Consider the following 24,053-nt stretch of genomic DNA (forward strand, 5'->3'; position numbering starts at 1 on the left):
GGATTGTGTTCCTCCCCGACACTCCGTGCATACTCAGATGGTATCATTTATCACTCTCTAATGATGTCCATGCTGGTTCTGTCACCGATGGTAAGCTACCACGGGGAGACGGCAGTCCCAATCAAGTCTGCAGGGTAGACCAGGTGTTCTCAAATGTGAGCGGTATGAGCCGCTCCCGGGGCTGGTTAAAAGCACACAGCAGCCCTACCCCAAGTGGCTGATTCCATGGGTCAGGAGCGGACCCGATAGTCTGCATTTCTAACAAGCTCGCAGGTGGTGCTGCTGGTGCAGGGACCCCGCTCGGAGAACCACTGGGTGACAGTGTCGTACACTGTCTATTCCATATAAGGACCTCCACAAATATTCAATGAACTACAACAACAACAACAAAAACCCCGAGAGAATGGAGTGCAGGGAGACACACATGTGCTGATATTGGAGGCCTCTCGCAAGCTCTCAGGAGAGTGTGAAGCAGAGGCTGATATTCACAGTCTAAACCAGAGGTCTTTTTTTCTCCCTCTCACATTTGCTGGAAACAATTTGGGGACCAGAGTCAAACATTTCCCATTTTAAACACTGACTGATGGGGAATGGGGGGGGGGGGGAGTCTAACATTCTACTCTGAGAGGTAAAAGTTTTAAAAAAATCAAAACTGGCCTGGTTGGTGTGGCTCAGTGGTTGAGCATCATGCACCAAGAGGTCGCCAGTTTGATTCCCGGTCAGGACACATGCACAGGTTGTGGGCCCAATCCCCAGTGGGGGGCATGCAGGAGGCGGCCAATAAATGTTCTCTCTCATCGAAGCTTCTATTTCTCTCTAAAAAATAATCCATAAAGAAAAAAATTTTAAATAAATAAATAATGATCTGGGATTGAGGTGTGACTAGAAGGAAAGGACCCTGAGCTGGCCTCCCACCACGGGGCTCTGAGTGGGTCCCTCAGCTTATCCACTGCTTGCATCTCTCGTGGTTTACAGACAAAATCTCAAAGGGCATTGTCTGTAAACTGCTTGGCTGCAGAAACACGAGACTTGTGCAGCAATGATGTCTCTATCTGGGACCCTTCTTTGGAGACATCAGAAATCAAAAGCAAAGCACATCTTGATGCTGAACAATAAAAAGACAAACAACCCTACTTGAAAAAGGGCAAAATATCTGAACAGACACCTCACCAAAGAAGATATGCAAATGGCAAATAACCCCCTGAAGAGATGTTCCACCAAGGAGTTGCAATTAAAAGGATGATGAGATAGTACTCCTCATCTATAAATATGGCTAAAATAAAACAAAAATTAAGCAAGATGGGAAGGAAGATGTCTGGGGCGGGGGGGGGGGGGGAGAAAAAACATCTGTAACAAAAATAAATTAATAAAAATTGCAAAAAAATAAAAATAAAAAACGGTCTAAATCCAAAGCACTGACAATACCAAGTGCTGACAAAGAGTTGGAGCAACAGGAACGCCCATTTGCTGCGGCTGGGAGTGGAAATCAGAGAGCCAGGAAAAAACAGTTGGGAAGCTTCTTACAAAACTTAACATGCTCTTAGCACACAATACAGGAATCATGCTCTTTGGTATTTACTCAAAGTACTAAAACACTTACGTCCACACAGAAACCCGCACGTAAATGTGTAGGGCAGTTTTATTCATAATTGCCCAAACTTGGAAGCCACCAAGATGCTCTTTAGTAAGTAATCGGATACATAAGCTCTGGTTCATCCAGACCCTGGAACATAAATCAGTGCTAAAAAGAAATGATCTAACAAGCCATGTAAACACATGGAAGATCCTTAAGTGCGTATTTCTAAGTGGAAGAAGCCAACCTGAAAAGAATACATACTGAGTGATTGCAACTACCTAGCGTTCTGGAAAAGGCAAAACTATGGAAACAGTCAAACGATTGTGGTTGCCAGGGAAGAGAGGGAGGAATCGGCAAAGCACAGAGTGTTTTTAGAGCAACGAAACTATTCTGTACGATACTGTCAAGTAACACACAGTTCTCCAAGCCCACAGAACGTACGACACAGAGAATGAACTCTAATGTAAACCACGGATTTCGGTGAATGATAATGTATCAGCATCGGCTCATCACTTCTCACAAATGCACCACAGAATGGAAGATGTTCAAAACAAAGGAAACTAGGAGACGAGCAAGCGTGTGAGAACTATCTATATGCTGCTCAATTTTGTTTGTAAACTTCGACTGCGCAAAAGTGTATTAATTTTTTAAAAAAATACAAAGCATGCTCATTTCAAGTCGGTTAGAGAGGAAGACTCGAGGGCTGGTTCAAAGTCCTGTCCCCAACCTGGAGAGTATGATGTGAAGAAAATAAGCCAGTCAGAGAAAGACAAGTATCACACGATCTCACTTCTATGTGGAATCTAATGAACAAAATAAGCTGATGAACAAAACAGATCTAGAGACACAGAAGTAGGATCCTAACGTCTATTACATCTGACGTTAGGAACCTCAGAGGGAAGGGGGGAGGGGAGGGAGGAGGGGAAGAGATTAACCAAAGAACTTACATGCATCTATACATAACCCATGGACACAGTGAATGCCTGGGGTGGGGGGTGGAAGTGGGGTGGAGGGGATCAATAAAGAAAAAAGGGGGGAGATCTCTGTAACACTTTCAACAATAAAGATACATTTTTTTTTAATAAAGTTTTGTCACTAAATACCATTTAATCTCACTTTATACTCAGCAAGATTTAAGGATAAAACCAGATAAATGCTATTTAAAAGTAAGTCATTCAGCAATTATTAGCGTCTAATTTGTGTCAGATGCCAAAACACAGCCTCGTCTTACCCCTTCCCCCCAGGTCTCAATTAGAGGAAGATGACTTTAGCCATCTCTCTGTCTTTGATGAATACTTACCCAAACACATTCACTAATTCACAAAGAAAACCCAGGATTGTCGAGTGCTGTTGCTAAAGACACACACACACACACACACACACACACACACACATGCACTGAGACCCATCCAGTACGATATGAATTTTTTAATACATTCTGCAAAATTAAAACCTGAACTTCAACTAGAGAGTAATTCAGGACTAAAGCAAAAACAATATCTTAACTTCTAACGGCAATCTCCGTATGACATCTGACGTTAGGAAGAGATAAGGTACAACAAAAACTTGAAAGGGGAAAAGGACTTGAAACAGAAAGACGCCTAGCCTAACGCTCTGTGTCCACACCGTTTCAAAGTTCGAGTTTTAGCTGCGACACACATTTGCGCAATAAATCCACGCCCCAAAGCAAGATTTCATACGAACGAGGCATAAGAAATCAAAAAGCACAGCATGCTGATTTCACAGAAAACTTAAAGAAAAACGTGAGATTCTTTTTTGGCTTATTAGAAGGGTCACCAACAAGACACAAATCCTGCCCTGGCCGGTTTGGCTCAGCGGTTAGAGCATCGGCCTACGGTCCGGAGAGACCCGGGTTCGGTTCCCGCTAAGGGCACGTACCTCGGTTGCAGTTTGTCCCCGGCCCTGGTTGGTCGTGCGGGTGGCAGCCACTCGATGTGTCCCTTTCACATCGATGTTTCCCTCTCTCTCTCTTCCTCTCTCTCCCTCCCACTCTATCTGTGCAAAAAATGGGAAAAGTGTCCTCGGGTGAGGATAAAAAAAAAAAAAAAAAAGACACAAATCCTACCATGTGCCATTTGTCATGAGACAGTATTTCCTTTGTAAGAAAAGGCTTACTGCCCGGCTGGTGTGGCTCAGTGGTTGAGTGTTGACCCTGCACCAAGAGGTCGTTGATTCGATTCCAGGTCAAGGCACATGCCCAGGGTGTGGGTCCGATCCTCAGTGGGGAGCATGAGGGAGGCGGCCAGTCGATGTTCTCTCTCATTGATGTTCTCTCTCATTGATGTTCTCTCTCTCTCTCTCTCTCTCTCTCCCTTCCTCTCTCTCTAAAAGGAATAAAGAACAAAAAAAATTGTTTTAAAAAAAGGCTTACTGCTAAAAACTTAAAGAACATTAGCTTTATTTCTTCCAAGCAATGCTGTTTACCGTCTTCAACCTCCAAATGTGTTATTTGAAATAAACATAGTATCCAGTCGTTACCAGTTTTGACTGCTTGATATCAAAAGCAGAAAAGAGCCGTCACTACAATTCACTGATTATTTATTCATAGTTTTAATTATCGGGTTCAATCACCTACCCACTCCACCTACGACCGAGTAGCAGAGATCATTGTTTCCTCTTTCTTTGGGTTTGTAGATGTCAAGCCAAGAATACAGGTGTTGCTAAAAGGTGAAAACACACAGAAAATAAGCCACAGGGAGCGGAAAGGCATGTAAATAGAGCATGGTTATCAGCCTCTGGGCAGTGGATATCACCTGATCTTGGGATCAGACAACAAACTGGTTTGTTTTTTTTCTTTATTGATTTTAGAGAGAGAGAGGGAGGGAGAGAGATGTAGAAACATCAATGAGAGAGAACATCAACTGGCCACCTCCTGCATGTCCCCCACTGGGGATCAGGCCCACAACCTGGGCACGTGCCCTGACCCGGAATCGCACCAGCGACCTCTAGGTGCATGGGCTGACACACAACCACTGAGCCACACCGGCCGGGCAGAAGACACAGTTTGAAATTTCAGCCTCCTTTATTAGCTGGGTAACACTGGCCAGGATGCTTAATGTCATTGAAAAACCTAGCGTTCTTTGATCCTATTCAATGGGATATTATCTTTTTTCACAGGGTGGTCATGAGAAATGACTATAAATACATAAAAGTGTGCAGATGTGCCCTGGCCAGTTTGGCTCAGTGGTTAGAGCATTGGCCCTCGGACCAAAGGGTCTCGGGTTGAATTCCCAGCCAAGGGCACGTACCTGGGTTGCAGGTTTGATCTCCATCCCCAGCCATGTGGGAGGCAACCAATCAGTGTCTCTCACATCAATGTTTGTTTCTCTCTCTCTCCCTCCCTCCCTTCTCTCTTTAAATCAATGGAAAACTATCCTCGGGTAAGGATTTAAAAAACAAACAAAGTGTGTAGACATGACATATGGTATGTACTTGATAACTGTTTTTTAATGATCATGTTAATTGCCATCTGATTGCCTCCACTTCTGCATTATAATTTTTCTCATTTTGTTTCTTTGCTTAAGAGTTTGTTACCTCCCTCCCCCACAAAAATTAAAACCCATCTATGTTAATATCTGCTGAGGTGGACCCGAGGCTTTGGTTAAAGACGTATGCCATTTTAACACAATGTGCACGGGTCCCCCGTTGGCGTGGTGAGCTGATGGCGTCAGCTAATGGCACACCTGAAGTCTCAGGGAGTAGGGACCTCAGTGTAGAAGTATTTGAGAATAGCTCAACAGTCTTGTCTCTGGTGGCAGAATCCGAAACACCCTCTCGAAGTCTCTGAGGGACAATCTGTCCTTGATTCTTCTTGGAAAGGAAAAATGGGAATGTATTACTTGGAGGCTAAAGAAGACAGAGAGAGAGAGAGAGAGCGCACACAGACAGCTGTAATGTCCGTAGGGCCCTGCGGTTTCCTTCCACGAAAGGATAAGCTTTCGCATATTTTTGGCACTTTCAAGAGAAGTAATTAAACTTTGGCACCTTCCAAATCTCTCTGTTTCTCTTTCCTTCCAGATGGAGAGTGGGGGGAAGAGAGGGAAGGGGTCAGGCTCCCCTTCTGAGAGATTTGGTTCCACGGTCCCCTCTGCGATCGGTTTCTGTTCGGGTGGGTTTTGTGCCAGCTCCAGCCCCTTCTGAGGCAGAATGGCCATCTGGGAAGGAATACGGAGAGGTGTGAGGAAGCAGGAGCTCGGGGGAAAGATGATACGAAGGCTATAGCCATGGCCCAGGTCCTGGAGGTAGGGGCCTGAGGGGAAGGCAATGGCAAGAGACATCGTAAATGGATTTGCTAACCCTACTCCAAAATCAGCTTCCAACGCGTCTGAAATAATAGACGAGGGGATGTTAAGACACGCCTCCGGGACTGGGTCTTCCAGCGGGGGAAGCTTTAGGCTGTAACTCGGGAAGCCTGTGTTTGGAAAGAAACTGTCAGGACAGTCGACAAAGCCATGCGGAGAAAGGGCAGCCAGGGAGGGTAGCAGAGACCTCCCAGCTCGGAGAATAACAGGTTCTGGTTGCAGGATGCCAGGAACCACCACACATTCCAAACGGGTGTCGCCCTAGACAGCCTTCCCTCCTGTCATGGATTTTCACTGAGCCATTTGGCAAGGTGCTTAGTATCCAATTACAAGGCCGGCCACACCCAGCCATGTGTCAGCAGCTGGGGTGGGGGGCCTGATTGAAGACGTGTCAGTGCTGTGACGAGGGCCGCAGGGTCCCTGCAGCAGGAGCGCGGACCCCACTTCGATGGAACAGTTTGGATGCTGACTCCAAGAGACGAATATCACGACTGATGTCCCCCTTCCCCTCCGGACCCTATTTCGTTTTCCGACGCTCTTCTGTAACCTCAGCATCCTCACTTCCAAATTCTCAAGGCGATTCTTCAGGCAACACCTGCTCGTTCAATAATTTCCCACCTTGTCGATGAACCTGAGGTTGCCTAGTCCAAGACGCCCGGATTCTGACTCCACAAACAGGTCACCAGATGATCCACGCATTCCCGACAGCTGTGTGCTGTTCAACCTTACAGACCTTGTCTCGCGCAAGGACCATGGTAACATTGACTGCGATTGGGCCAGAAAGGACTCTAAACCGACCGACACAATTGGGTTTGGTCTCCACTCACTGCGATCCAGTCTGCGGCCATTTCCATCCTTTGAAATGAGGATGGACTTTCATCTTTTGTTTTAAATCCTCACACGAGAATAATTTTCCATTGATCTTCAGATGGAGAGGGAGAGAGAGAGAAACATCGATGTGAGAGGGACACATCCACGACCCCCACCAGGGTCGGGAATGAACTGCAACAGAGGTACGTGCCCTTGACCGGAATTGAACCTGCGACTCTCTGGTCCATGGGCCAATGCTCTAACTGCTGAACCAAACTGGCCAGGGCTCATCTTTCTTTTTATTTCAATTGCACTGTTGCTGGGTCAGCCTGCCAGCAGGACAGCCATGGCTGCTGCTCACTGAGTCCTTGCAGTTCCCAGGGCACCAGGCGTGTACCAGGCTGTGTACCAGGCCGTGCGCCAGACGTGTACGAGGCCGTGTACTAGGTGTGTGCCAGGCCGTGTACAGGCCGTGTGCCAGGCGTGTACCAGGCCGTGTACCAGGCTATGTGCCAGGCCAGGTACCAGGGTGCCAGTGTCAAGTCCAACCCCCAGAATAATTCTCTGACAGAGTTATTCCCACCCAACTCGCGGGATGAATTAAGAATTCAGAGTTCACCCTGGCTGGTTTGGCTCAGCGGTTAGAGCGTCGGCTTGTGGACCAGAGAGACCTGGGTTCAATTCCCGCTAAGGGCATGTACCTTGGTTGCAGTTTGTCCCCGGCCCTGGTTGGGGTCGTGTGGGTGGCACCCAGTCGATGTGTCTCTCTCTCTCGTCCCCCCTCTCTCCCTCCTGCTCTACCTGAAGATAAATGTAAAAAAGTCCTTGGGTGAGGATAAAAAACAACAACAAAAGAATGCAGAGTTCAAGGTTACTGTTTTTAAGTGTGAGCTTGGGAACTGATTACCAAAGTCAATTTTTTTATATATATATAATTAAAAATATATATAACATATATAAAATTGTATATATCTATCTCTATATAGATAGATAGATAGATATGTAATTTAGAATTTAAAGCTCATGCAAAGTAGCCATGCTGCCATTCAGAATGAGGAAGGAGGGCGGGGAAGCTTTTACGAGCTCTAAGTGCTCCTCGGACAATGATTATGAATGTTTACTAGTGATATGGTATCATAAGGAAAGAAAAACAGAGATCAAGAAAGGGAAGGGAGGAGAGAGAAAAAAAGGAAAAGGAAAAAAGCGAGAAAGGGAGGAAGGGACCCAGGTTCAGTTGGCAATTGGTGGCTTAAATGGAACTGAGATCATTCTTGAACCCTGAGTGGCAAGATGACCTAGTGCCCCGAGTCCACGTGGCTGAGCCCAGAGGCCCAGGCTCTGGCTTCAATCCACGTGAACTGATTTAAAGCACAGTTTATCCCCGGCCTGTCTCCATTTCTTTATCTACGGAATGCAGTACTAATGATAATTGGCTAAAATCGCCTCCCAATAAAATGATATGGTAACTGTAGAGGGCTTTGGGAAATTAAAACTGTTATTCAGTGAAATATGTTATTACGGGTGATTCTGCTTAAAATGCCAATGAAAATATGTCCCTTTCTTTCCTTTTGTGACAAAAGGATGCCATTCACACCTTCTTCCTAATTAGCCAGGCAGAAATGGGTCCATCCTTCCACAGACACAAGGAACCTGCATCACGTTTTTTTCCAAAAAGAATGGATCTGATCATTCATTCATTCGTTCATTGCATTAATTTCCCACTTGCGCTCAACTAAAGCATGATCGATGCTTACACTGACAGATTTTTGTCCAACACACTTCATGTTTTCAAGCCTTCAATTCTAATTCAAGACATGCAAATTTCAAGAAATGCAAATTAATTGTATTATGATAGCATGTTGGAAAGGTTAATATATTTAAAAAAAAAAGATCAAGTAATGTGTCTGGCCAGGGTGGCTCAGTGGTTGAGCATCGACCCATGCACCAAGAGGTCACCGGTTAGATTCCCGGTCAGGACACATGCCCAGGTTGTGGGCCCGATCCCCAGTGGGGGGCATGCAGGAGACGGCCAGAGACGATGTTCTCTCTCATCGATGTTTCTATCTCTTCCTCCCTCTCCCTTCCTCTCTCTCTAAAATCAGTAAAGGAAAAAACAATTTTAAATCAAATAATGTGTTGCCCAGCTGTTTCATGACACCTGGTGAACAGGATTTGATCGTCCTTCATTGAGTGCTGGCTCTCTGCAGAGAATACGCTTGTTCTTATCAAATCCAGGTACCCCTTACTTAACCAAATGACTGTCACCGAGCAGACTCAGTACCTTACTGTCCCCAGCTCCTCCTTTGGCAACGGAACTTCCTGCCAGGCTGTCTATTCCCGGGGGTTTGGCAGAAAGTTCACGTAAATAAGCAGATGGGAAGAAGTGGATTCAGCGACCACCAAGCCTAGAGTATTTTAACACCCAGCAGAGTTTCACAAAAGAAGTCGGAAGAAATACAAATGAAGTCACACGGGCTGCGCATGGCTGGAGAAGGCGCACACTTAGAGGGAACCCGGTCAGAGATGTCCTCTGTCTTCATCCAATGAGCGTCCACTCTCCCTGGTCCACCGCAGGCACATCCATCTGTTTAACAGGTGCGAATCCTCGGGCCAATACTACTGAGAGGGCCCATCAGCTCAAGCCGCCCCTTCTACACTCTCTCGTTATGAGACGGCTTGGTGGCAACTGTAGATTCGGGAGTTGTTTTGGGGGTGAAGGCAAGAGTATTAGAAACAGACTCCCCATGTGCTCCGAGTCAGCTTCCTACCCTGTGGACCAGCTCCCAGGCTGCAGATATCTCTCCCAATCTATCCAGCTAAGGTGCCGTCAGCAGGAAATGAAACATCGGACTGACTGATGGATGAAATCCACCCCGGTTTGCCAGGGGAGGACTTTTCCAAGAACACAGTCTAGGAGGGTGTGGGCAGAGGGGTCTTGACAGGTGGGTTGTCACATGGCCGTCAGTATGCACAGAGCACGTCACACTGACCTTTCATAAAATCTTTCACAACCTTTTGGACCCCTTCATGAAATACATTTTGGCACAATGAACACATACCACATGTATGGGTGGTGTACTCCTGTTTTGCGAAGCTTTTATTCGGGTACAAAGCTTAGTGGACGGTGGAAGAATCCGCGTCTGATATTTGAAAGAAGTAACCCCATCAGCTCAGAGTAATCACTTTTCAGGTTCAGCACGCCCAGTTCCTGAGACAGATGCGTGAATGCTTTCTCACCCTCATCAATTTGTGAACCTCCTCTGGTCCCATTTCAGTGTTTAGGTGTCCTTCCCCAAGGACGTGACTCAAAACTGAACATGGCATTACAAACATGCTCAGACCAGTAATCGCTGGAGATAAGCAATCACTTTTTTCTATCATAGAAATAATTGCCCAGCCGGTGTGGCTCAGTGGTTGAGCATCAACCCATGCACCAAGAGGTCGCTGGTTTGATTCCCAGTCAGGACACATGCCCAGGTTGTGGGGCCGATCCCCAGTGGGGGGCATGCCGGAGGCGGCTAATCAATGTTCTCTCTCATCAATGTTTCTATCTCTCTCTCATTCTCCCTCCTCTCTCTCTAAAAATAAACAAAGAAAACTTTTTTTAAAAAATTAAAAAACAAAGAAGTATTTCAAAGATGAAAAAAAAAAGTAAAACAAAGACGTCAGATCAAGTGCACAACCATTTGGGGACCCAAAGTAGAGCCATTTAAAAATAGCCACTGCTCTGGCTGGTATGACTCAGCAGTTAGAGCGTCGGCCTGCAGACTTAAGAGTTGTGGGTTCGATTCTGGTCAAGGGCATGTACCTCGGTTGCAGTTCATCCCCAACCCTGGTTGGGGTGGTGCGGAAGGCCACCAGTCGATGTGTCTCTCTCACATTGATGTTTCTCTCTCTCTCCCCCTCCCTCCTGCTCTATCTGAAGAGAAATGGAGAAATGTCCTCAGATGAGGATTAAAAATAAATAAATAATAAAAATAAAAATAGCTGGTATTTTTATAAGTCTTCCTTTCAACCTGTGACTGATACTGTGAGAAGTACCTTCTTATATCTATCCAGCATCCACTGAACCCTAATGACAATATGCAAAACAAATCCTAGCACACCGTCAACCAATTTGCCATTAACCAACTGGAACGTATTGCTTATCACTATTATTCAGAAGAAGTATTGGATTAGGACTGCGGATCATCAGATGGGAACCTGTCGGGGGACAGAAAGAGACCTGGTAAAGGAGGAAATCACTTGCCGTGATGGAGAATGACAACCCCCTAGGTCATCAGGGAACATGGTCACTCACTACTTACTTGCACTTACCAAGCGGAACCCCGGTTTGCCAAGTCATTGTACGGACACCCCGTTCCCCAACCATTCATCCATTTCCCATCTCATTTCACGAAGAATTTGAGGTACTTAGCAGAATGCATAATATAAGCAAATTGCAAATAAAAATAAACAGCCAAGACAGTGTCATTTAGAACAGGAGCCCGAGACCAGGATGAGAAGGCATAAATACGGAGGCAGGCTGAACCTACACAGTTAAAATTTCACTGAACACTTGCCCCTGGGTTTTATGCCAGCTGAAATAAAAACATCTTCGGCTACATGATTCACGTAGTCTTTAAAGAGAAAATACACCAAATTATTAGGGGAGAACATACAACTGTAAAATATTCTATAAGGCAGATGAACAACATAAGGCTAGTAAATTTCCTTTATAACTCTGGCTCGGAGACCAAGCAGAACGTCAGTATTAAACCAATCTCCATTTCCTTTAAATGATTACTCTGAAATAAGTCATTTTCTTTTTCTTGTGGCCATTAGTCATTAATCAGCATCTCTCAAGAATCATTCTGAGTCATAGACTCTTAGCATTGAAAGAGACATTAAAGTTAATCTATTTCAACCTCCCATTCAAAGCTAGAATATTATACACCATCCCAAAGATGTTCCCGCAATGCTAACCACTGCTTGAATGCATTCAAGAGCAAAAAGCTCACTCCATTTTCAAGGCAGTAAACTCCATTTGCATAGTTCTGGTTAATACCAAATTCATCCTACTACACTGACATTCAACAACGAGCCATGGTTTTACTGCCTTATGAGCAACAGAACCCAAGTTGAATTTTTGTATTTATATACAATGAACATGTCTACATAAGTCATCTCAGACGAATATTCCTAGTACAGATGCTGCCATGTTTTAAATCGACCCATTGTTTATGAGAGCAGTCTTCCCAAGAGTGGGCGGCAGACCCGGAGAAATAAAAACTGTAAAAAAATGTATCGCTGACTCTGGCAGAAGTCATTAAGGATGTTACCTCTATTCTTGGGAGCTATTCAGGATGGCACCTACATCATTGCTAACACTTCTTTTTTTTTTTTTGTACTTGGCTCGAACGGGCAAGATAGAAGAAGCTGCATTTGGCATTAGGCTCCTGAGATCGACAAGGTTGATCTCCATAGCCTCTGGGATTTGTATTCTTGGCAACTGGGGTTCTTGGGTCCAAGCATCTTACAGGAATTAGTCATTGTTGGTTTGTCACACCGGTAATAACATTGGTCCATGGCACTCCATTCGGAGTTGCAAATGCTTCTGCACAAATGTGCTCTCATTAGATGATCACCGCAATAAGACAACAACAACAAGAAGAAGATCTCATAAGACGGTGGACTGTGATGACGAATCCCTGAGAAGTCGAGATCTGGAACTCCAGCCTTCTCTGAATGGGTCATCCTCTCTCAAGCAAGAGGACGAGAGACCGAACACACAGGCGGACCATATACAAGAGGAAAACTCCGATTTATATAAGAACCCTGCAGCCTTCAGCCAGAATAAAATTGCCCTGCAGACATGTGTGAGGGAGTCCAGTGTGACTCAGCTCCCCTTCCTTCCGTCAAAATAACAAATACATAGATTTGCAGTAGGAAGTTAGTAGCAATAAGGAAACCTGTCGTAAGAGTTTTAGCGTGCCTAGAAGAACAAGCATTATCTTTCAGAACAGGCTAGAGGGAGGATAAGGTCAGGTGTCTCATAGCAGCATGACTGGATGGTTAGAGGGCCCCTTATAAGGTTAATGCAGCAAGTCCACACCCCTTCTGATCACAGAATCAAGCATCTCACAGAGGGAATTGGCCACAGACTTGATCTATCAAGCCCCCCTCCGCTTCTGGAGTTTCTTCCTCCTTGGATGTGGAAGAAACTTCCTTCCTTCCACATCCAAGGAAGTCAAAACCCTGCCCGTGTTCATCCTCTCTCTCCAACACATTCCTAGAGCGTGATTTCTCCTCTTACGTTTCCAATCCTGAATCCAGTCCAGAAGGCGAGGACTATTCCTAGACGCTCCACACTTTTTCCTCTCTCCCTGCCGCACCCAGCCCATCACCAGCTCTGGCTAATCCCGCCCCCTGAATACGTCTTGAATTGTCCTTCCTGTTTGCTACCAACACCTCTGCCTTCCTGGCAGCCAAAGACCATTGCAGTGACCTTCTGACTGACCTTCTGTCACCAGGCCCATCACCGCTGTTAAAAGACAGAAAATGATCCCATGACTTCATGGCTTCTCTCTTCGAATCATATGAATTGTCTCTGGAAATAAACTCTATCTTGCCCTGGCCGGTGTGGCTTAGTGGGTTGGAGTGTCGCCCCATGTACCAAAGGGTTGCGGGTTCGATTCCTAGCCAGGGCACTTATCTAGGTCGGGGTGCTTGAGAGAGGCAACCAATTAATGTTTCTATCACACATCAATGTTCCTCTCTCTCTCTCTCTCTCTCTCCATCTCCCTTCCTCTCTCTCTAAAATCAGTGAAAAAGCATGTCCGTGGGTGAGGAGTAAATAAATAAACAAAAGGAAAATAAACTCTATCCTGCTTAGGATGGCTCAAAAGACTCTTTTCTCCTGACCAGTACATACTTCTTCTACAATTCTCCTTGAAGTACCTGAAAAATCAAGTCATATTACTGTATAACACACTTTCCCACCCCCACCCCCCACCCCCGCACAATTAGACTGAGTTGGGGAAAAAAAATAAGGCAGAAATATCCACTTTCTTATTCTAAGCATTATGATAATTTTAATATAATTGACTACTACATTCACATTCTAACAGTCACAGGTCACATTTTAATCCTAGCACATTGCCAGGAAGTAAAACCCCTAAATATGTTTTGATAAACCTTGCCGTTGAGTGATTTCTTTTTCTTTGAACCAAACGCAGCGCGCCCCAATTATTCATATTAAGTCTATTTTTCCCCCCCAGGATTACATTTCATTAAGATCTTTTTAGACCCAAATTGGCCATGTAATACGATCACGGCTTGTCCTGGCTTTGCGACACCTGAAAATTTCATCCACAGGGGGCAACGCGGTGTCGTTAAGGAACACGAGATTTAGTGTGCTCTGATTCTAATTAGAACACGGCTTATATTCTAATCCCACCACGGGCCAGTTCCCAAGCATTTGAATGCCACTGAAATGTTTTTCCTTCTTGGTTTGCACATGAGTGGTCGGGGTGCACCACATCTCAGGGGGAGGACAGTGAAGATGAGGAATAGCCAGTGCTTTGTGGTAGACACTAGACTAAATGCTTTACATCCAGATACACTGAGAAAGGTCCAGTCGTTGCCCCGACTTTTCTGACGACTGCATTAACAGTTAAAAAGAATAAACAATGCACCCGAGACACAGGCGATCAGTGACGGAGTCGCTTACAGAGATGCCCAAGGCCACGTGAGTGTAATAAGTTGCTTCTCTCTGCACCATCCCATGTTCAGACAGACAAAGGTTCACTTCCCATGTCCCTCCTGGTGGGATTTACGGCCGTTTCTATTCTCTCAGCATTAATGAGCAATGACATCCTTGTGCATTTCTGGAATTCAATTTCTAGAAGTGCGACACTCGGATCAATAGTCACGAATATCTGTGTAGGATGTCATGGATCTGCGCCATCACCTTTATAAGTAAAAATATTAAAGGACTGTCTTGGAAACTGTATAGGACGTACCTTAGGCACCTCCAGTGACATCAGCTCCTGAAGTCCCCCCACACACCATGCTTTGTCCTTAGGTCCCACTGTTCTGCTAGAGCACCCACAGTGCCACGGCCTGGGGCTGCCCAGTGCACTCCCCGGAGACTGCTTCATTGCTGCTGTTACTCTGCTCAGCCCAGCAGCCTCGCACCCGGAGCTGCTGGCTCCTCCCACCATTTCTGGACTTGGAGGAGCCTACAGATGGTGCCGCCTGGACGCACCGTGCCTAAGGGAAATCAGGAGGGTGCTGGGTGCAGCAGGCAGGGCTGTGCTCCTCCTCCTCACCCACCCCCACCCGCTGTTCTGCAGGCGGCCCGTCCACACCCGTCTCACGAGGCTGAGTGGACCCACCTGACTGCACTCTGCCCTCTGTTCACGTCACCCCGGGCTGCTGTGCTTCTCGCTCACACTGGGCCTCGGGGGATCTTCCGACTCACCTGAGACCGTCAAGTTTATGACAGCGCTTTGTGAATTAGAAACCACTGTGCAGCCCGGCCGGTGTGGCTCAGTGGTTGAGCGTCGACCCTGCACCAAGAGGTCACTGGTTCGATTCCCAGTCAGGGCACATGCCCAGGTTGTGTGCCCGATCCCCAGTGGGGGGCATGCAGGAGGCGGCCAACTGATGTCCTCTCTCATCAATGTTTCTGTCTCTCCCTTTCTCTCTCTAAAATCAATAAAGGGAAAAAAAAAAAAAAAAAACACTGTGCAACAAAGGGAAGGTATTCTTATGCCTACAGTTCTGTGGTGTTCGGGAATACTTGGGGGTGGGCTATAGCCAGCATGTCATTTCATAAAATAGTCTGAATTACCCTCATACAACTGCATGAGTCTTCATCCGTCTAAGAAGAATTATGAACTATGATCTTTCTGACTATGTTTGCCTTCAGGGAAGCGTCATTAACTATAAGCTTGGAGGTAAACCCCTGGGGGGCGTTTCAGTGTGCCCCCAACAGGGCATACTGGCTGGCTGTGGGGATACCCGGCGCACCCCCACGCAGCCCCACACCCAGCCGCATGTGCAATTCTACGGCCAGACCGAGAAATATGAAAGAGACACAGGTAGCATGAGAGGAAACTAAATAGAAAGAAAAATCAAGAACTCCCTAACCCTACCCTCCATTAAAAGAAATACTTTCTATTTGACCGGGTAAGCGAACTTTCCCAATTTCACCAAAATGAGCACCTGGGTAAAGTTAAAAATTGAACTTCCACTTGACCCAGTGATCCCACTTCTAGGAATATACCCTAAGTAGCCTGAAACACCCATCAGAAAGAATACGTGCACCCCTATGTTCATAGCAGCACTGTGTACAATAGCTAAGATCTGGAAACAGCCCGTGTCCATCGGTAGATGAGTGGATAAAAAAGCTGTGGTATATGTACACAATGGAATACTATGCAGCTGTAAGAAAGAAAGATCTCTTACCCTTTGAGCCAACATAGAGGGACCTGGAGAGTATTATCCTACGTGAAAAAAGCCAATCAGAGAAAGACAAATATCACATGATCTCCCTTATTTGTGGAATATAATGAATAAAACAAGCTGATGAACAAAATAGACCCAGAGACACAGAAGTAGGGTACAGACTGACAAACCTCAGAAGAGGGTCGGGGGAGGGAAGAGATAAACCACAGAACTTACATGCATGTATGTGTAACCAATGGACATGGTCAACAAAGCTGGGAATGGGGCAAGGGAGGGTTGGGAGGAGGGGTCAATGGGGGGAAAAGGAGAAACATTTGTAACAAGAACAAATTAATAAAAATAATTTTTAAAAAATTCATATTCAACTCAGCCAACATTTAGTGAAGATCTGTAGGTACCTCGGCGTATGTGCCCTTTAGCGCCCCCTAGTGTCCACAGGACTCTGCTGTTCCTGCCCCTTCATTGATTGACTGCCTTCCCGGCCCAACCATCAACCCTGGGGAGAAACGTTCAGCTCCATTCTGTCAGATTCCTGGCACCTAACATGGCCTGGATATATTTTTTTTAATGTTTATTGAATGATGAATGAAGGAAAGAATGGATGAAGAATGAAGATGACCCCGTATCTGGACTGCTAAGTGTTTTTCATTGTCTATCTATATCCCCAGCCACAAACATCAGCGTCAAACAAATCAATCCTCGAACAAATGCGTTAACTAATTAATAAAACAATTACAGATTTCTACAAAGGTCCCGAACGCTTCCCTCCGAACAACGGGGTTCGAAGTGTTCTATAAGAGGCTCTTCTCATTTACATTCAGGGCGCTCGAGCACGGACAGAGAATTACTGCTTCGTTTTAAAAATAGAAATCTTGGAGGCTGCTCCATGGGTGTGAAGACATGGTGGAGAATGTTAAAGTATCGGCTGGGGAACGGCACCGTCACCTGCTCCTTCTAGTCGAGGAGAGCACTGTGCATGGGGCCCACTCCACTGCAAAAAGAGACAACACTGGGGGAGGCTGCGCCCCGAACCCAACATGGATGGGGTCCTTGTGAGGAGACGAGAGGGAGGGAGACACAGAAGCAGAGGCGCAGAGTGGAGAGGCCATTGCCGACCAAGGAAGAGACTGGAGGGATGAATCCATAAGCCAAGAAACGCCAAGGATTCCTGGGAATAGCAAAGCTAAGACACAGACATAACTCAGATTCCCCTGTGGGGCTTCTGGGGAGAACACAGCATCGCAAACACCTTCATTCTTGAACGTCTAGCCTCCAGAAGTGTGAGAGCATCAATGGATGTTGTTGTTGTTGTTGTTTTGTTTTTTGAATCCTCACCCGAGGACATTTTGGCATTTATCTTCAGATAGAGTGGGAGGGAGAGAGGGGGGAAGAGAGAGGGAGAAACATCGACGTGAGAGAGGCACATCGAGTGGTTGCCACCCACATGCCCCCAACCGGGGCCGGGGACACACTGCAACTGAGGCACATGCCCTTAGCGGGAACCGAACCCTGGACTCTCTGGTCCGCGGGCCAATGCTCTAACCCCTGAGCCAAACCGGCCAGAGCCCTGCTTCATATTAAATTAGGTATTGAAATTAAAAAATGAATGAGGAGATTGTGCAAAGCCATGCCAGCTGTGCTAAGGAGCCCTCTGTTGGTGGCGGACGGAATGGACAGCTGCCAGACCAACACGCAGGGAGGGGCTGCAGGCAGCAGAGTGACCAGCTAAGCTGCTCCTATGTCTCAGCGAGTCACCCCCCTCTGCTAGCCCACTGCTGAGCAGTGTCCCCAAGAAGCCTGTTGACAGCCTCCTTGGGTGGGAGTCACTCAGGTATCCTTCCAAGCCACAGGACGCCCCCGGGGCCAGACACATGCCTTTCTAAGTACAAACACACTGTGTGCATGACCCCAGAACATGCGTGTTCGGTGGGAAGCATACGGCTGTCCACATAGACTGGACGACTCTTAAAAATAAGTCCCCAAAGGACACATCATTCCATTTGGGCTTTTCCCTCAATAGCTCTGGGCCAGTCCCTAACAGCTCAAGTAAATCTCTCAGGGGGTGGGACTCTCACATTAAATACAAATGATGGATCTCAGTACATAACCTAGCCGAAGAGATCAGATCCCAAAGAAATAAAAGCTGGGCCAAAAAAAAAAAAAAAAAAAAAATTTTTTTTTTTTTAAATTAGCCAACTATAGACTGGAAATAGAAGAGAAAATATCATATTAAGAGTAATTATTGGAAGGTAATAGCTTATGTTCTTTAATGCAGTTCCAACATAAATGTCACTGTAAGAAATGATATCTCATTTCAATACTAACAAATCAGGTACTTAGTGTGCTGGGGCAGAAAGGACTGGAATGACTTCAAAGCCGCGTTAACCAAGAAACTGCAAAAATATTTATATTCTCGTGAAGGAAGGGAGGAATGCCCCTCGTGGGTGTATTTGAGTATCCCCCACTTTTTTGGATAAATGGCAATGCTAAACAAAGAAAGGAAAGAGGACCTTGAAATAATAACCTCAGGATCCAACTGGGACCCAGATTCTCAAGGTACGAAAGTCATTTGCAATATGTAGAGGATGGAAATTTCTACAACGCTTTATAGCTCACAGACTTCACGATCTCCCTCCAACAAAATCACCCCAACACCCAACTCTGGGCTGGCTTCCTTCCCGGGTGGGGGTGCCCCCACCAAGTGTAAAATTGCTCAGCATTGTCTCTCTCCTGTCTGCAGTTCTGCTCAGTTACCCCACCACGTTGAAAAGGATGGGAACACCAAGAGAAGGAGGAAGACAATCTGTTTGCAGAGGTGTTGACTGTGGAGAACGGGACTGTAGAGCAAAGCCAGGCCCTGCACTGGGTGGCTTCCTTAACCAGTTCTTTCTCCACGCTGCAAATTCTCAGGGCATTTGTCATTTCTCGTTCTTTGTCATTTCCAGCGGTCACTATGCACGGTGGCTGGGAGATGAAGAGCTGGGGAGAGCCTAAACCTATGGGTCACTTCGTTTTCAAACAACTACAAAGGACTTGCGGTTTCCCGTTGACTTACCGTGAATGGCATTGATACTTATGTGACTGGAAGCTGAGACCCTGAACTGGCGCTTGGAGAAACAAAGTCTGGGAAAGTCTCCAATCCAATAAATCTGTGATGAATACACGGAGTTCTCTTTTCAACAAGAGGCATAGAGCTCGAGAGGCATACGTCTGTATCCCAGAGGTCTTAGAGACGTAATATTCTGGGCTTATTTTTTCTAATCCTATGTTTTGCGCATCAAGAGAGTGAACAGATTTATGACCATATAACCTCCAAAAATATTCATCTATGCATCTCTTTTGACCTTTACAAAAATCTTGTACAAAAAATCTTGAGCATCGACCCATGCACCAAGAGGTCACCGGTTCGATTCCCAGTCAGGACACATGCCCAGGTTGTGGGCCCGATCCCCAGTGCGGGGCGTGCAGGAGGCGGCCAATCGATGTTCTTTCTCATCAATGTTTCTATCTCCCTCTCACTCTCCCTTCCTCTCTCTCTAAAATCAATACAGAAAAAAAAAATTTTTAAAGTCTTGTAGAGAGGGGAGGAGAGAAATCCTTATTAATGTCTGCATTTGCTCTGTGAACCATCTAGATGCATGGGCCAACCAGGTGCAGCCCCGCTGGGAAGTTGGAGAGCGAGGTCTTCCAACACCTAGTCCCACCCCACCGACCTCTCTCTCCTTATTCTGCATCAACACTAATGTGGGTAAGTAAGGCTTCATTCGACTGAACCGTCCAGTCGCATAATTAATTAATAACACAAATCTTTCCAGCAACTGGTTAGACTAACGAGCTATTAAACAGAATGAATGGCTCAGAACGGGCAGTCTGGTAGCTGTGTGTCGAAAACACTCTCTGGCCAGGTGAAAAGTTAGATCATTTTCATCACCTGTCACTCCCTGTAGGCCCTTTGATGGAGAACAGACTTCCACCAGCGCGGAGCTGTGGCCATGCCAAGCGTCTCCGGGCTTGGCACGGCCACAGAAAACCAAGGCCAACGCAGTGAGCTTTCCCGCTGGTGAATTTCCGGTCTTCTCGGGGTTGAAGGGAAGCCAGCAAGGAGTAGTCTGTTGGTGTGCCTAACAGATTTGAAAGAGGTCTCGCCTGCTGACACTGTCACGCTGTCCCTTATTTATGCTCCCCTCGTGCGGGGGTGGGAAGGCGGCTGGACCAGCCTGCCCGAGCTGTTGGAACAGCTGCTCCTGCTGTTACCAGAGCTGCAGAAGGAGCGTGATTCATGGGAGCCCTTTCGCGGGCTGGGGTGCATGAGTCTGAGAGCCCCTCACCCTGGGACACGCACGTCATGCCCACACGGCTGTGTCCCCTGCTTACAGCAAGATAACAGAGCAGCTGACTCAGATAGGCTCGGAAGACAGAGGAACACAGCACGCACACTCATCGGCAGCGTCTGTGCACCGACCTGCACCCGGGACGACGCACTGGGGACCCGTCAGTCTCCTCGTTGTAAAATGTCCCCAGCACATAACAGGACCGGGCGGAGGCTCCGTAAATGCTGGGGCTGCGTGTGTGAGGGGGGCTGGCAAGTCCCTGACAAACAAAATCAGCAGGTGACCTCACGCTGCCTCCAGGATCAACACAGACTCTGTTGCCCGCGAAGGCAGTCACCAGACTCGATCTTCCGCGCGATCGGGGAGCGGGCCAGACAGTCCCCGTGAGAGCGCGTTGCTGCTGGCAGAAAGCATGTGTCCCCGCGGCCTCACGTACCTGGTAGGGGCCCTGGCTGCAGCCACAGTAGCTGCTCTCCATGGTGTAGCTTCTGGACACCCCCATCTCTCTCCACACCACCACCCGGGCAGTGGAAGCACGAGATTTTTCCACCAGGAAGCTGCAGCTGCTCATTGTGAAGGCCGGTGCTAACTTATCGAGGATTTTGGGAAGAGTCTGCAATAAAAAATTTAAAAAATTACAGTGAGCTGCAGGTGTCTGGGGACAGGCATCATAAAAGCTAACTTCTCAACATTAAGGAAGCATCTAAAATATCAAAGACTTACTACGTGCTGCTACAAATCTTGCATCAACCCTAAGAAATGGACACCGGTTTTTAAATCATTTTAAAGGTGAGGCTTAGAAGGGTTAGAGCCAGCTAGAGTGGCCCAGCTGGTTGAACATTGTTGTGTGCATTGAAAGGTTGAAGGTTGCAGGTTCAATTCCTGGTCGGGGCATGTCTTGAAGGCAACCGATTGATGTTTCTCTCTCTCTCTCTCTCTCTCTCTCTGAATAAAAAGAAATTTGAAATAGAAGGGTTAGAAGAAAATAGCTACATGGTAGCTGGAATGAGATCCAAATGCCAAGACTAGTCAACTTCAAAGACTATGGTCTTTCCATCGCTGTGGACAAATGCTACACATGGACGTTCAGCCTCATACCTTGCAGAGTCGGGCCCCAGGGAAAGCCACAGACTTCACAGGGACCTGAAGTTTACGACTTCAGTGTTTTCTAGCTCTAGGAGTCAAACTAAGGGTTGTACACTTAGTGCAATCACAAGGCTCTTGATGACTCTCGAGTAGAGATACCTGTTTCGAGAGAGTGTGACTTCCAGTTTGAAGTCTCCTTTTTAGTCTCATTCTCTGATCCATAAATCTGAAGCTGAGCCAATTATAAAACATCTAAAAATGCATTCTTGCCCTGGGCAGCTTGGGTCAGGGGTTAGAGTGTTGGCCTGTGGACCAGAGAGTCGTGGGTGCCATTCTGGTCAAGGGCACGTATATTGGTTGTGGTTCGGACCCCAGACCTGGTCAGGGTCATGCCGGGGGGCAACCAATCGATGTGTCTCTCTCACATTGATGTTTCTCTCTCTTTATCTCTCTCCCTCCTTCTCATTCTGTCTGGGAAAAAAAATGAAAAAATATAGCTTCGAGTAAGGATGTAAAAAAGAAAAATTCATTCTCTGTGGGTTCATCTATGCCATTTTTCCCCTAGGGTAGAAAGGTTTAGGTAACACCACGTGATCTCCATTTAAAAGGCATCTGCGCACCCTGGTCACTCCCTGAATGACAGAGAGGAGCTTCCAGTCACCAGACCTCACATTCTCCCAAGGACGATGACTTTGAGTCAGCACACCCAGACTAGGGGTGAGCAGAAGTACTACATGCAGCCCACAGTTTCTGTAACATTAACAAAAAGGACTCTAGTCCAGCCAGTATGGTTCAGTGATTGAGCATCAACCCATGCACCAAGAAGTCATGGGTTCGATTCCTGGTCAGGGCACATGCCCAGGTTGTGGACCCAATTCCCAGTGGGGGGCATGCAGGAGGCGGCCAATCGATGTTCTCTCTCATCAATGATTCTCTCTCTTCCTCTCGCTCTAAAATTAATTAAAAAAATTTTAAAAAGAAGGGTTCTCTCACTTTAGTGTTGATAGAACCTTCCCAAACTCACACGCGATATAAAATGATATGTATTAGATAACACACAGCACAACATCAGGCTTTGGACAAACTGTAGGAAGAAAGCGGAGAAGCGAACCTACTGGCGATGGTATAAATTAAGGAATGAATTTTAAGGAAATGGAGTTTTATTCATTTCTGGAACATCGAGCGAAGCTTTTAGTATCTCTGGTTCTTCCTGTCCCCATGCTTAACAGAACTGTTAATTATATTAATACAGAGATTACTACAATTGTTAATTATGTTATAAATTAAATACGACAGATAAGTATATATTAACGTAATTATGAACATAATTTGCTGTGATCTCTAAGTTCCCACATTCTCCAGACCTATGGCATCATTTGAACAGGAAAAATGAGATGCTAATGTCCTCACTGAGTTTCTACAATTGCCTCCTAATTGATTTTGTCTCTTGTCTCCCTCTCCTGTGATTCCCCCGTCCCTTTTCCCCTTCAAAATGCTCATCACAATTACCATTATGTTATTGTTTATGTAATTAGTTGTCTATTCTCTGTCTCCTCTGCAGCCCAGTAAGTCCATGAGTGCAGGTCTGTGCTGTTTCTATGAAATCTCTGCACGAGACGCCCCGCTGCTCATAGAGGGTATTCCATAATTATTTGCGGACATAATAAAATCTGCCAAGTCCAGACCCTGAGGGGACGGCTTAACAGACATAAATAAAAGATTACGAGATAAACCAAAGAACTTATATGCATAAATGCATAAACCAATGGACACAGATAACAGTGTGTGTGGGGGGGGGGTGTCCATGGAAGAAAACAGGAAGGACATCTGTAATACTTCCAATAATAAAGATCTTTTTTTCTTGTGTCCTCACCTGAGGACACTTTTGCACCCATTGTCACATACAGCAGGAGGGAGAGAGGGAGGAAGAGAGAGAGAGAGAAACATCTATGTGAGAGAGAGACACATTGAGTGGCTGCCACCCACACAACCCCAACTGGGGACGGGGGCAAACTGCAACCGAGGTACATGCCCTTAGCGGGAACTGAACCTGGGACTCTCTGGTCCGCAGGCTGATGCTGTAACCACTGAGAAAACCAGCCAGGGCAAGATAAATTTTTTAAAAATAAAATAAAAATAGCCTGGCTGGTGTAGCTCAGTGGTTGAACTATGCACCAAGAGGTCACCAGTTCAATTTCTGGTCAGGACACATGCCCAGGTTGTGGGCCTGATCCCCAGCAGGGGGCATGAAGGATGCGTCCAATCCAATCGATGTTCCCTCTCTCATCGATGTTTCTGTCTCTCTCTCCCTCTCCCTTCCACTCTGTCTCTAAAATCAATAAAGGGGGAAAAAAAGAAACAATGAAAATAAACAATTCCTACAGACTGCTTCTAAAGTGATTGAGAGTAGTTGAACATAGTTTGCATTCATCAATGTTTGACTTTGCTGCAAAGAGTTTAATCTGACGCCATTTA

General features: G+C 46.3%; 1 protein-coding gene across 1 annotated transcript in view; it reads right to left on the reverse strand.

The window, feature by feature from the left end:
* AGBL1 (ATP/GTP binding protein like 1) overlaps positions 1-24,053 on the reverse strand; it is a 474,694-nt gene that overhangs the window by 188,926 nt on the left and 261,715 nt on the right. The window contains exon 20 of the mRNA XM_036278149.1: positions 20,929-21,105. Within this exon, the coding sequence (XP_036134042.1) occupies positions 20,929-21,105 (177 nt within the window). The remainder of the gene's footprint in view (positions 1-20,928; positions 21,106-24,053) is intronic.

Source organism: Molossus molossus, unplaced genomic scaffold, assembly GCF_014108415.1.
Source record: "Molossus molossus isolate mMolMol1 unplaced genomic scaffold, mMolMol1.p scaffold_m16_p_24, whole genome shotgun sequence".
Lineage (NCBI taxonomy): Eukaryota > Metazoa > Chordata > Mammalia > Chiroptera > Molossidae > Molossus > Molossus molossus.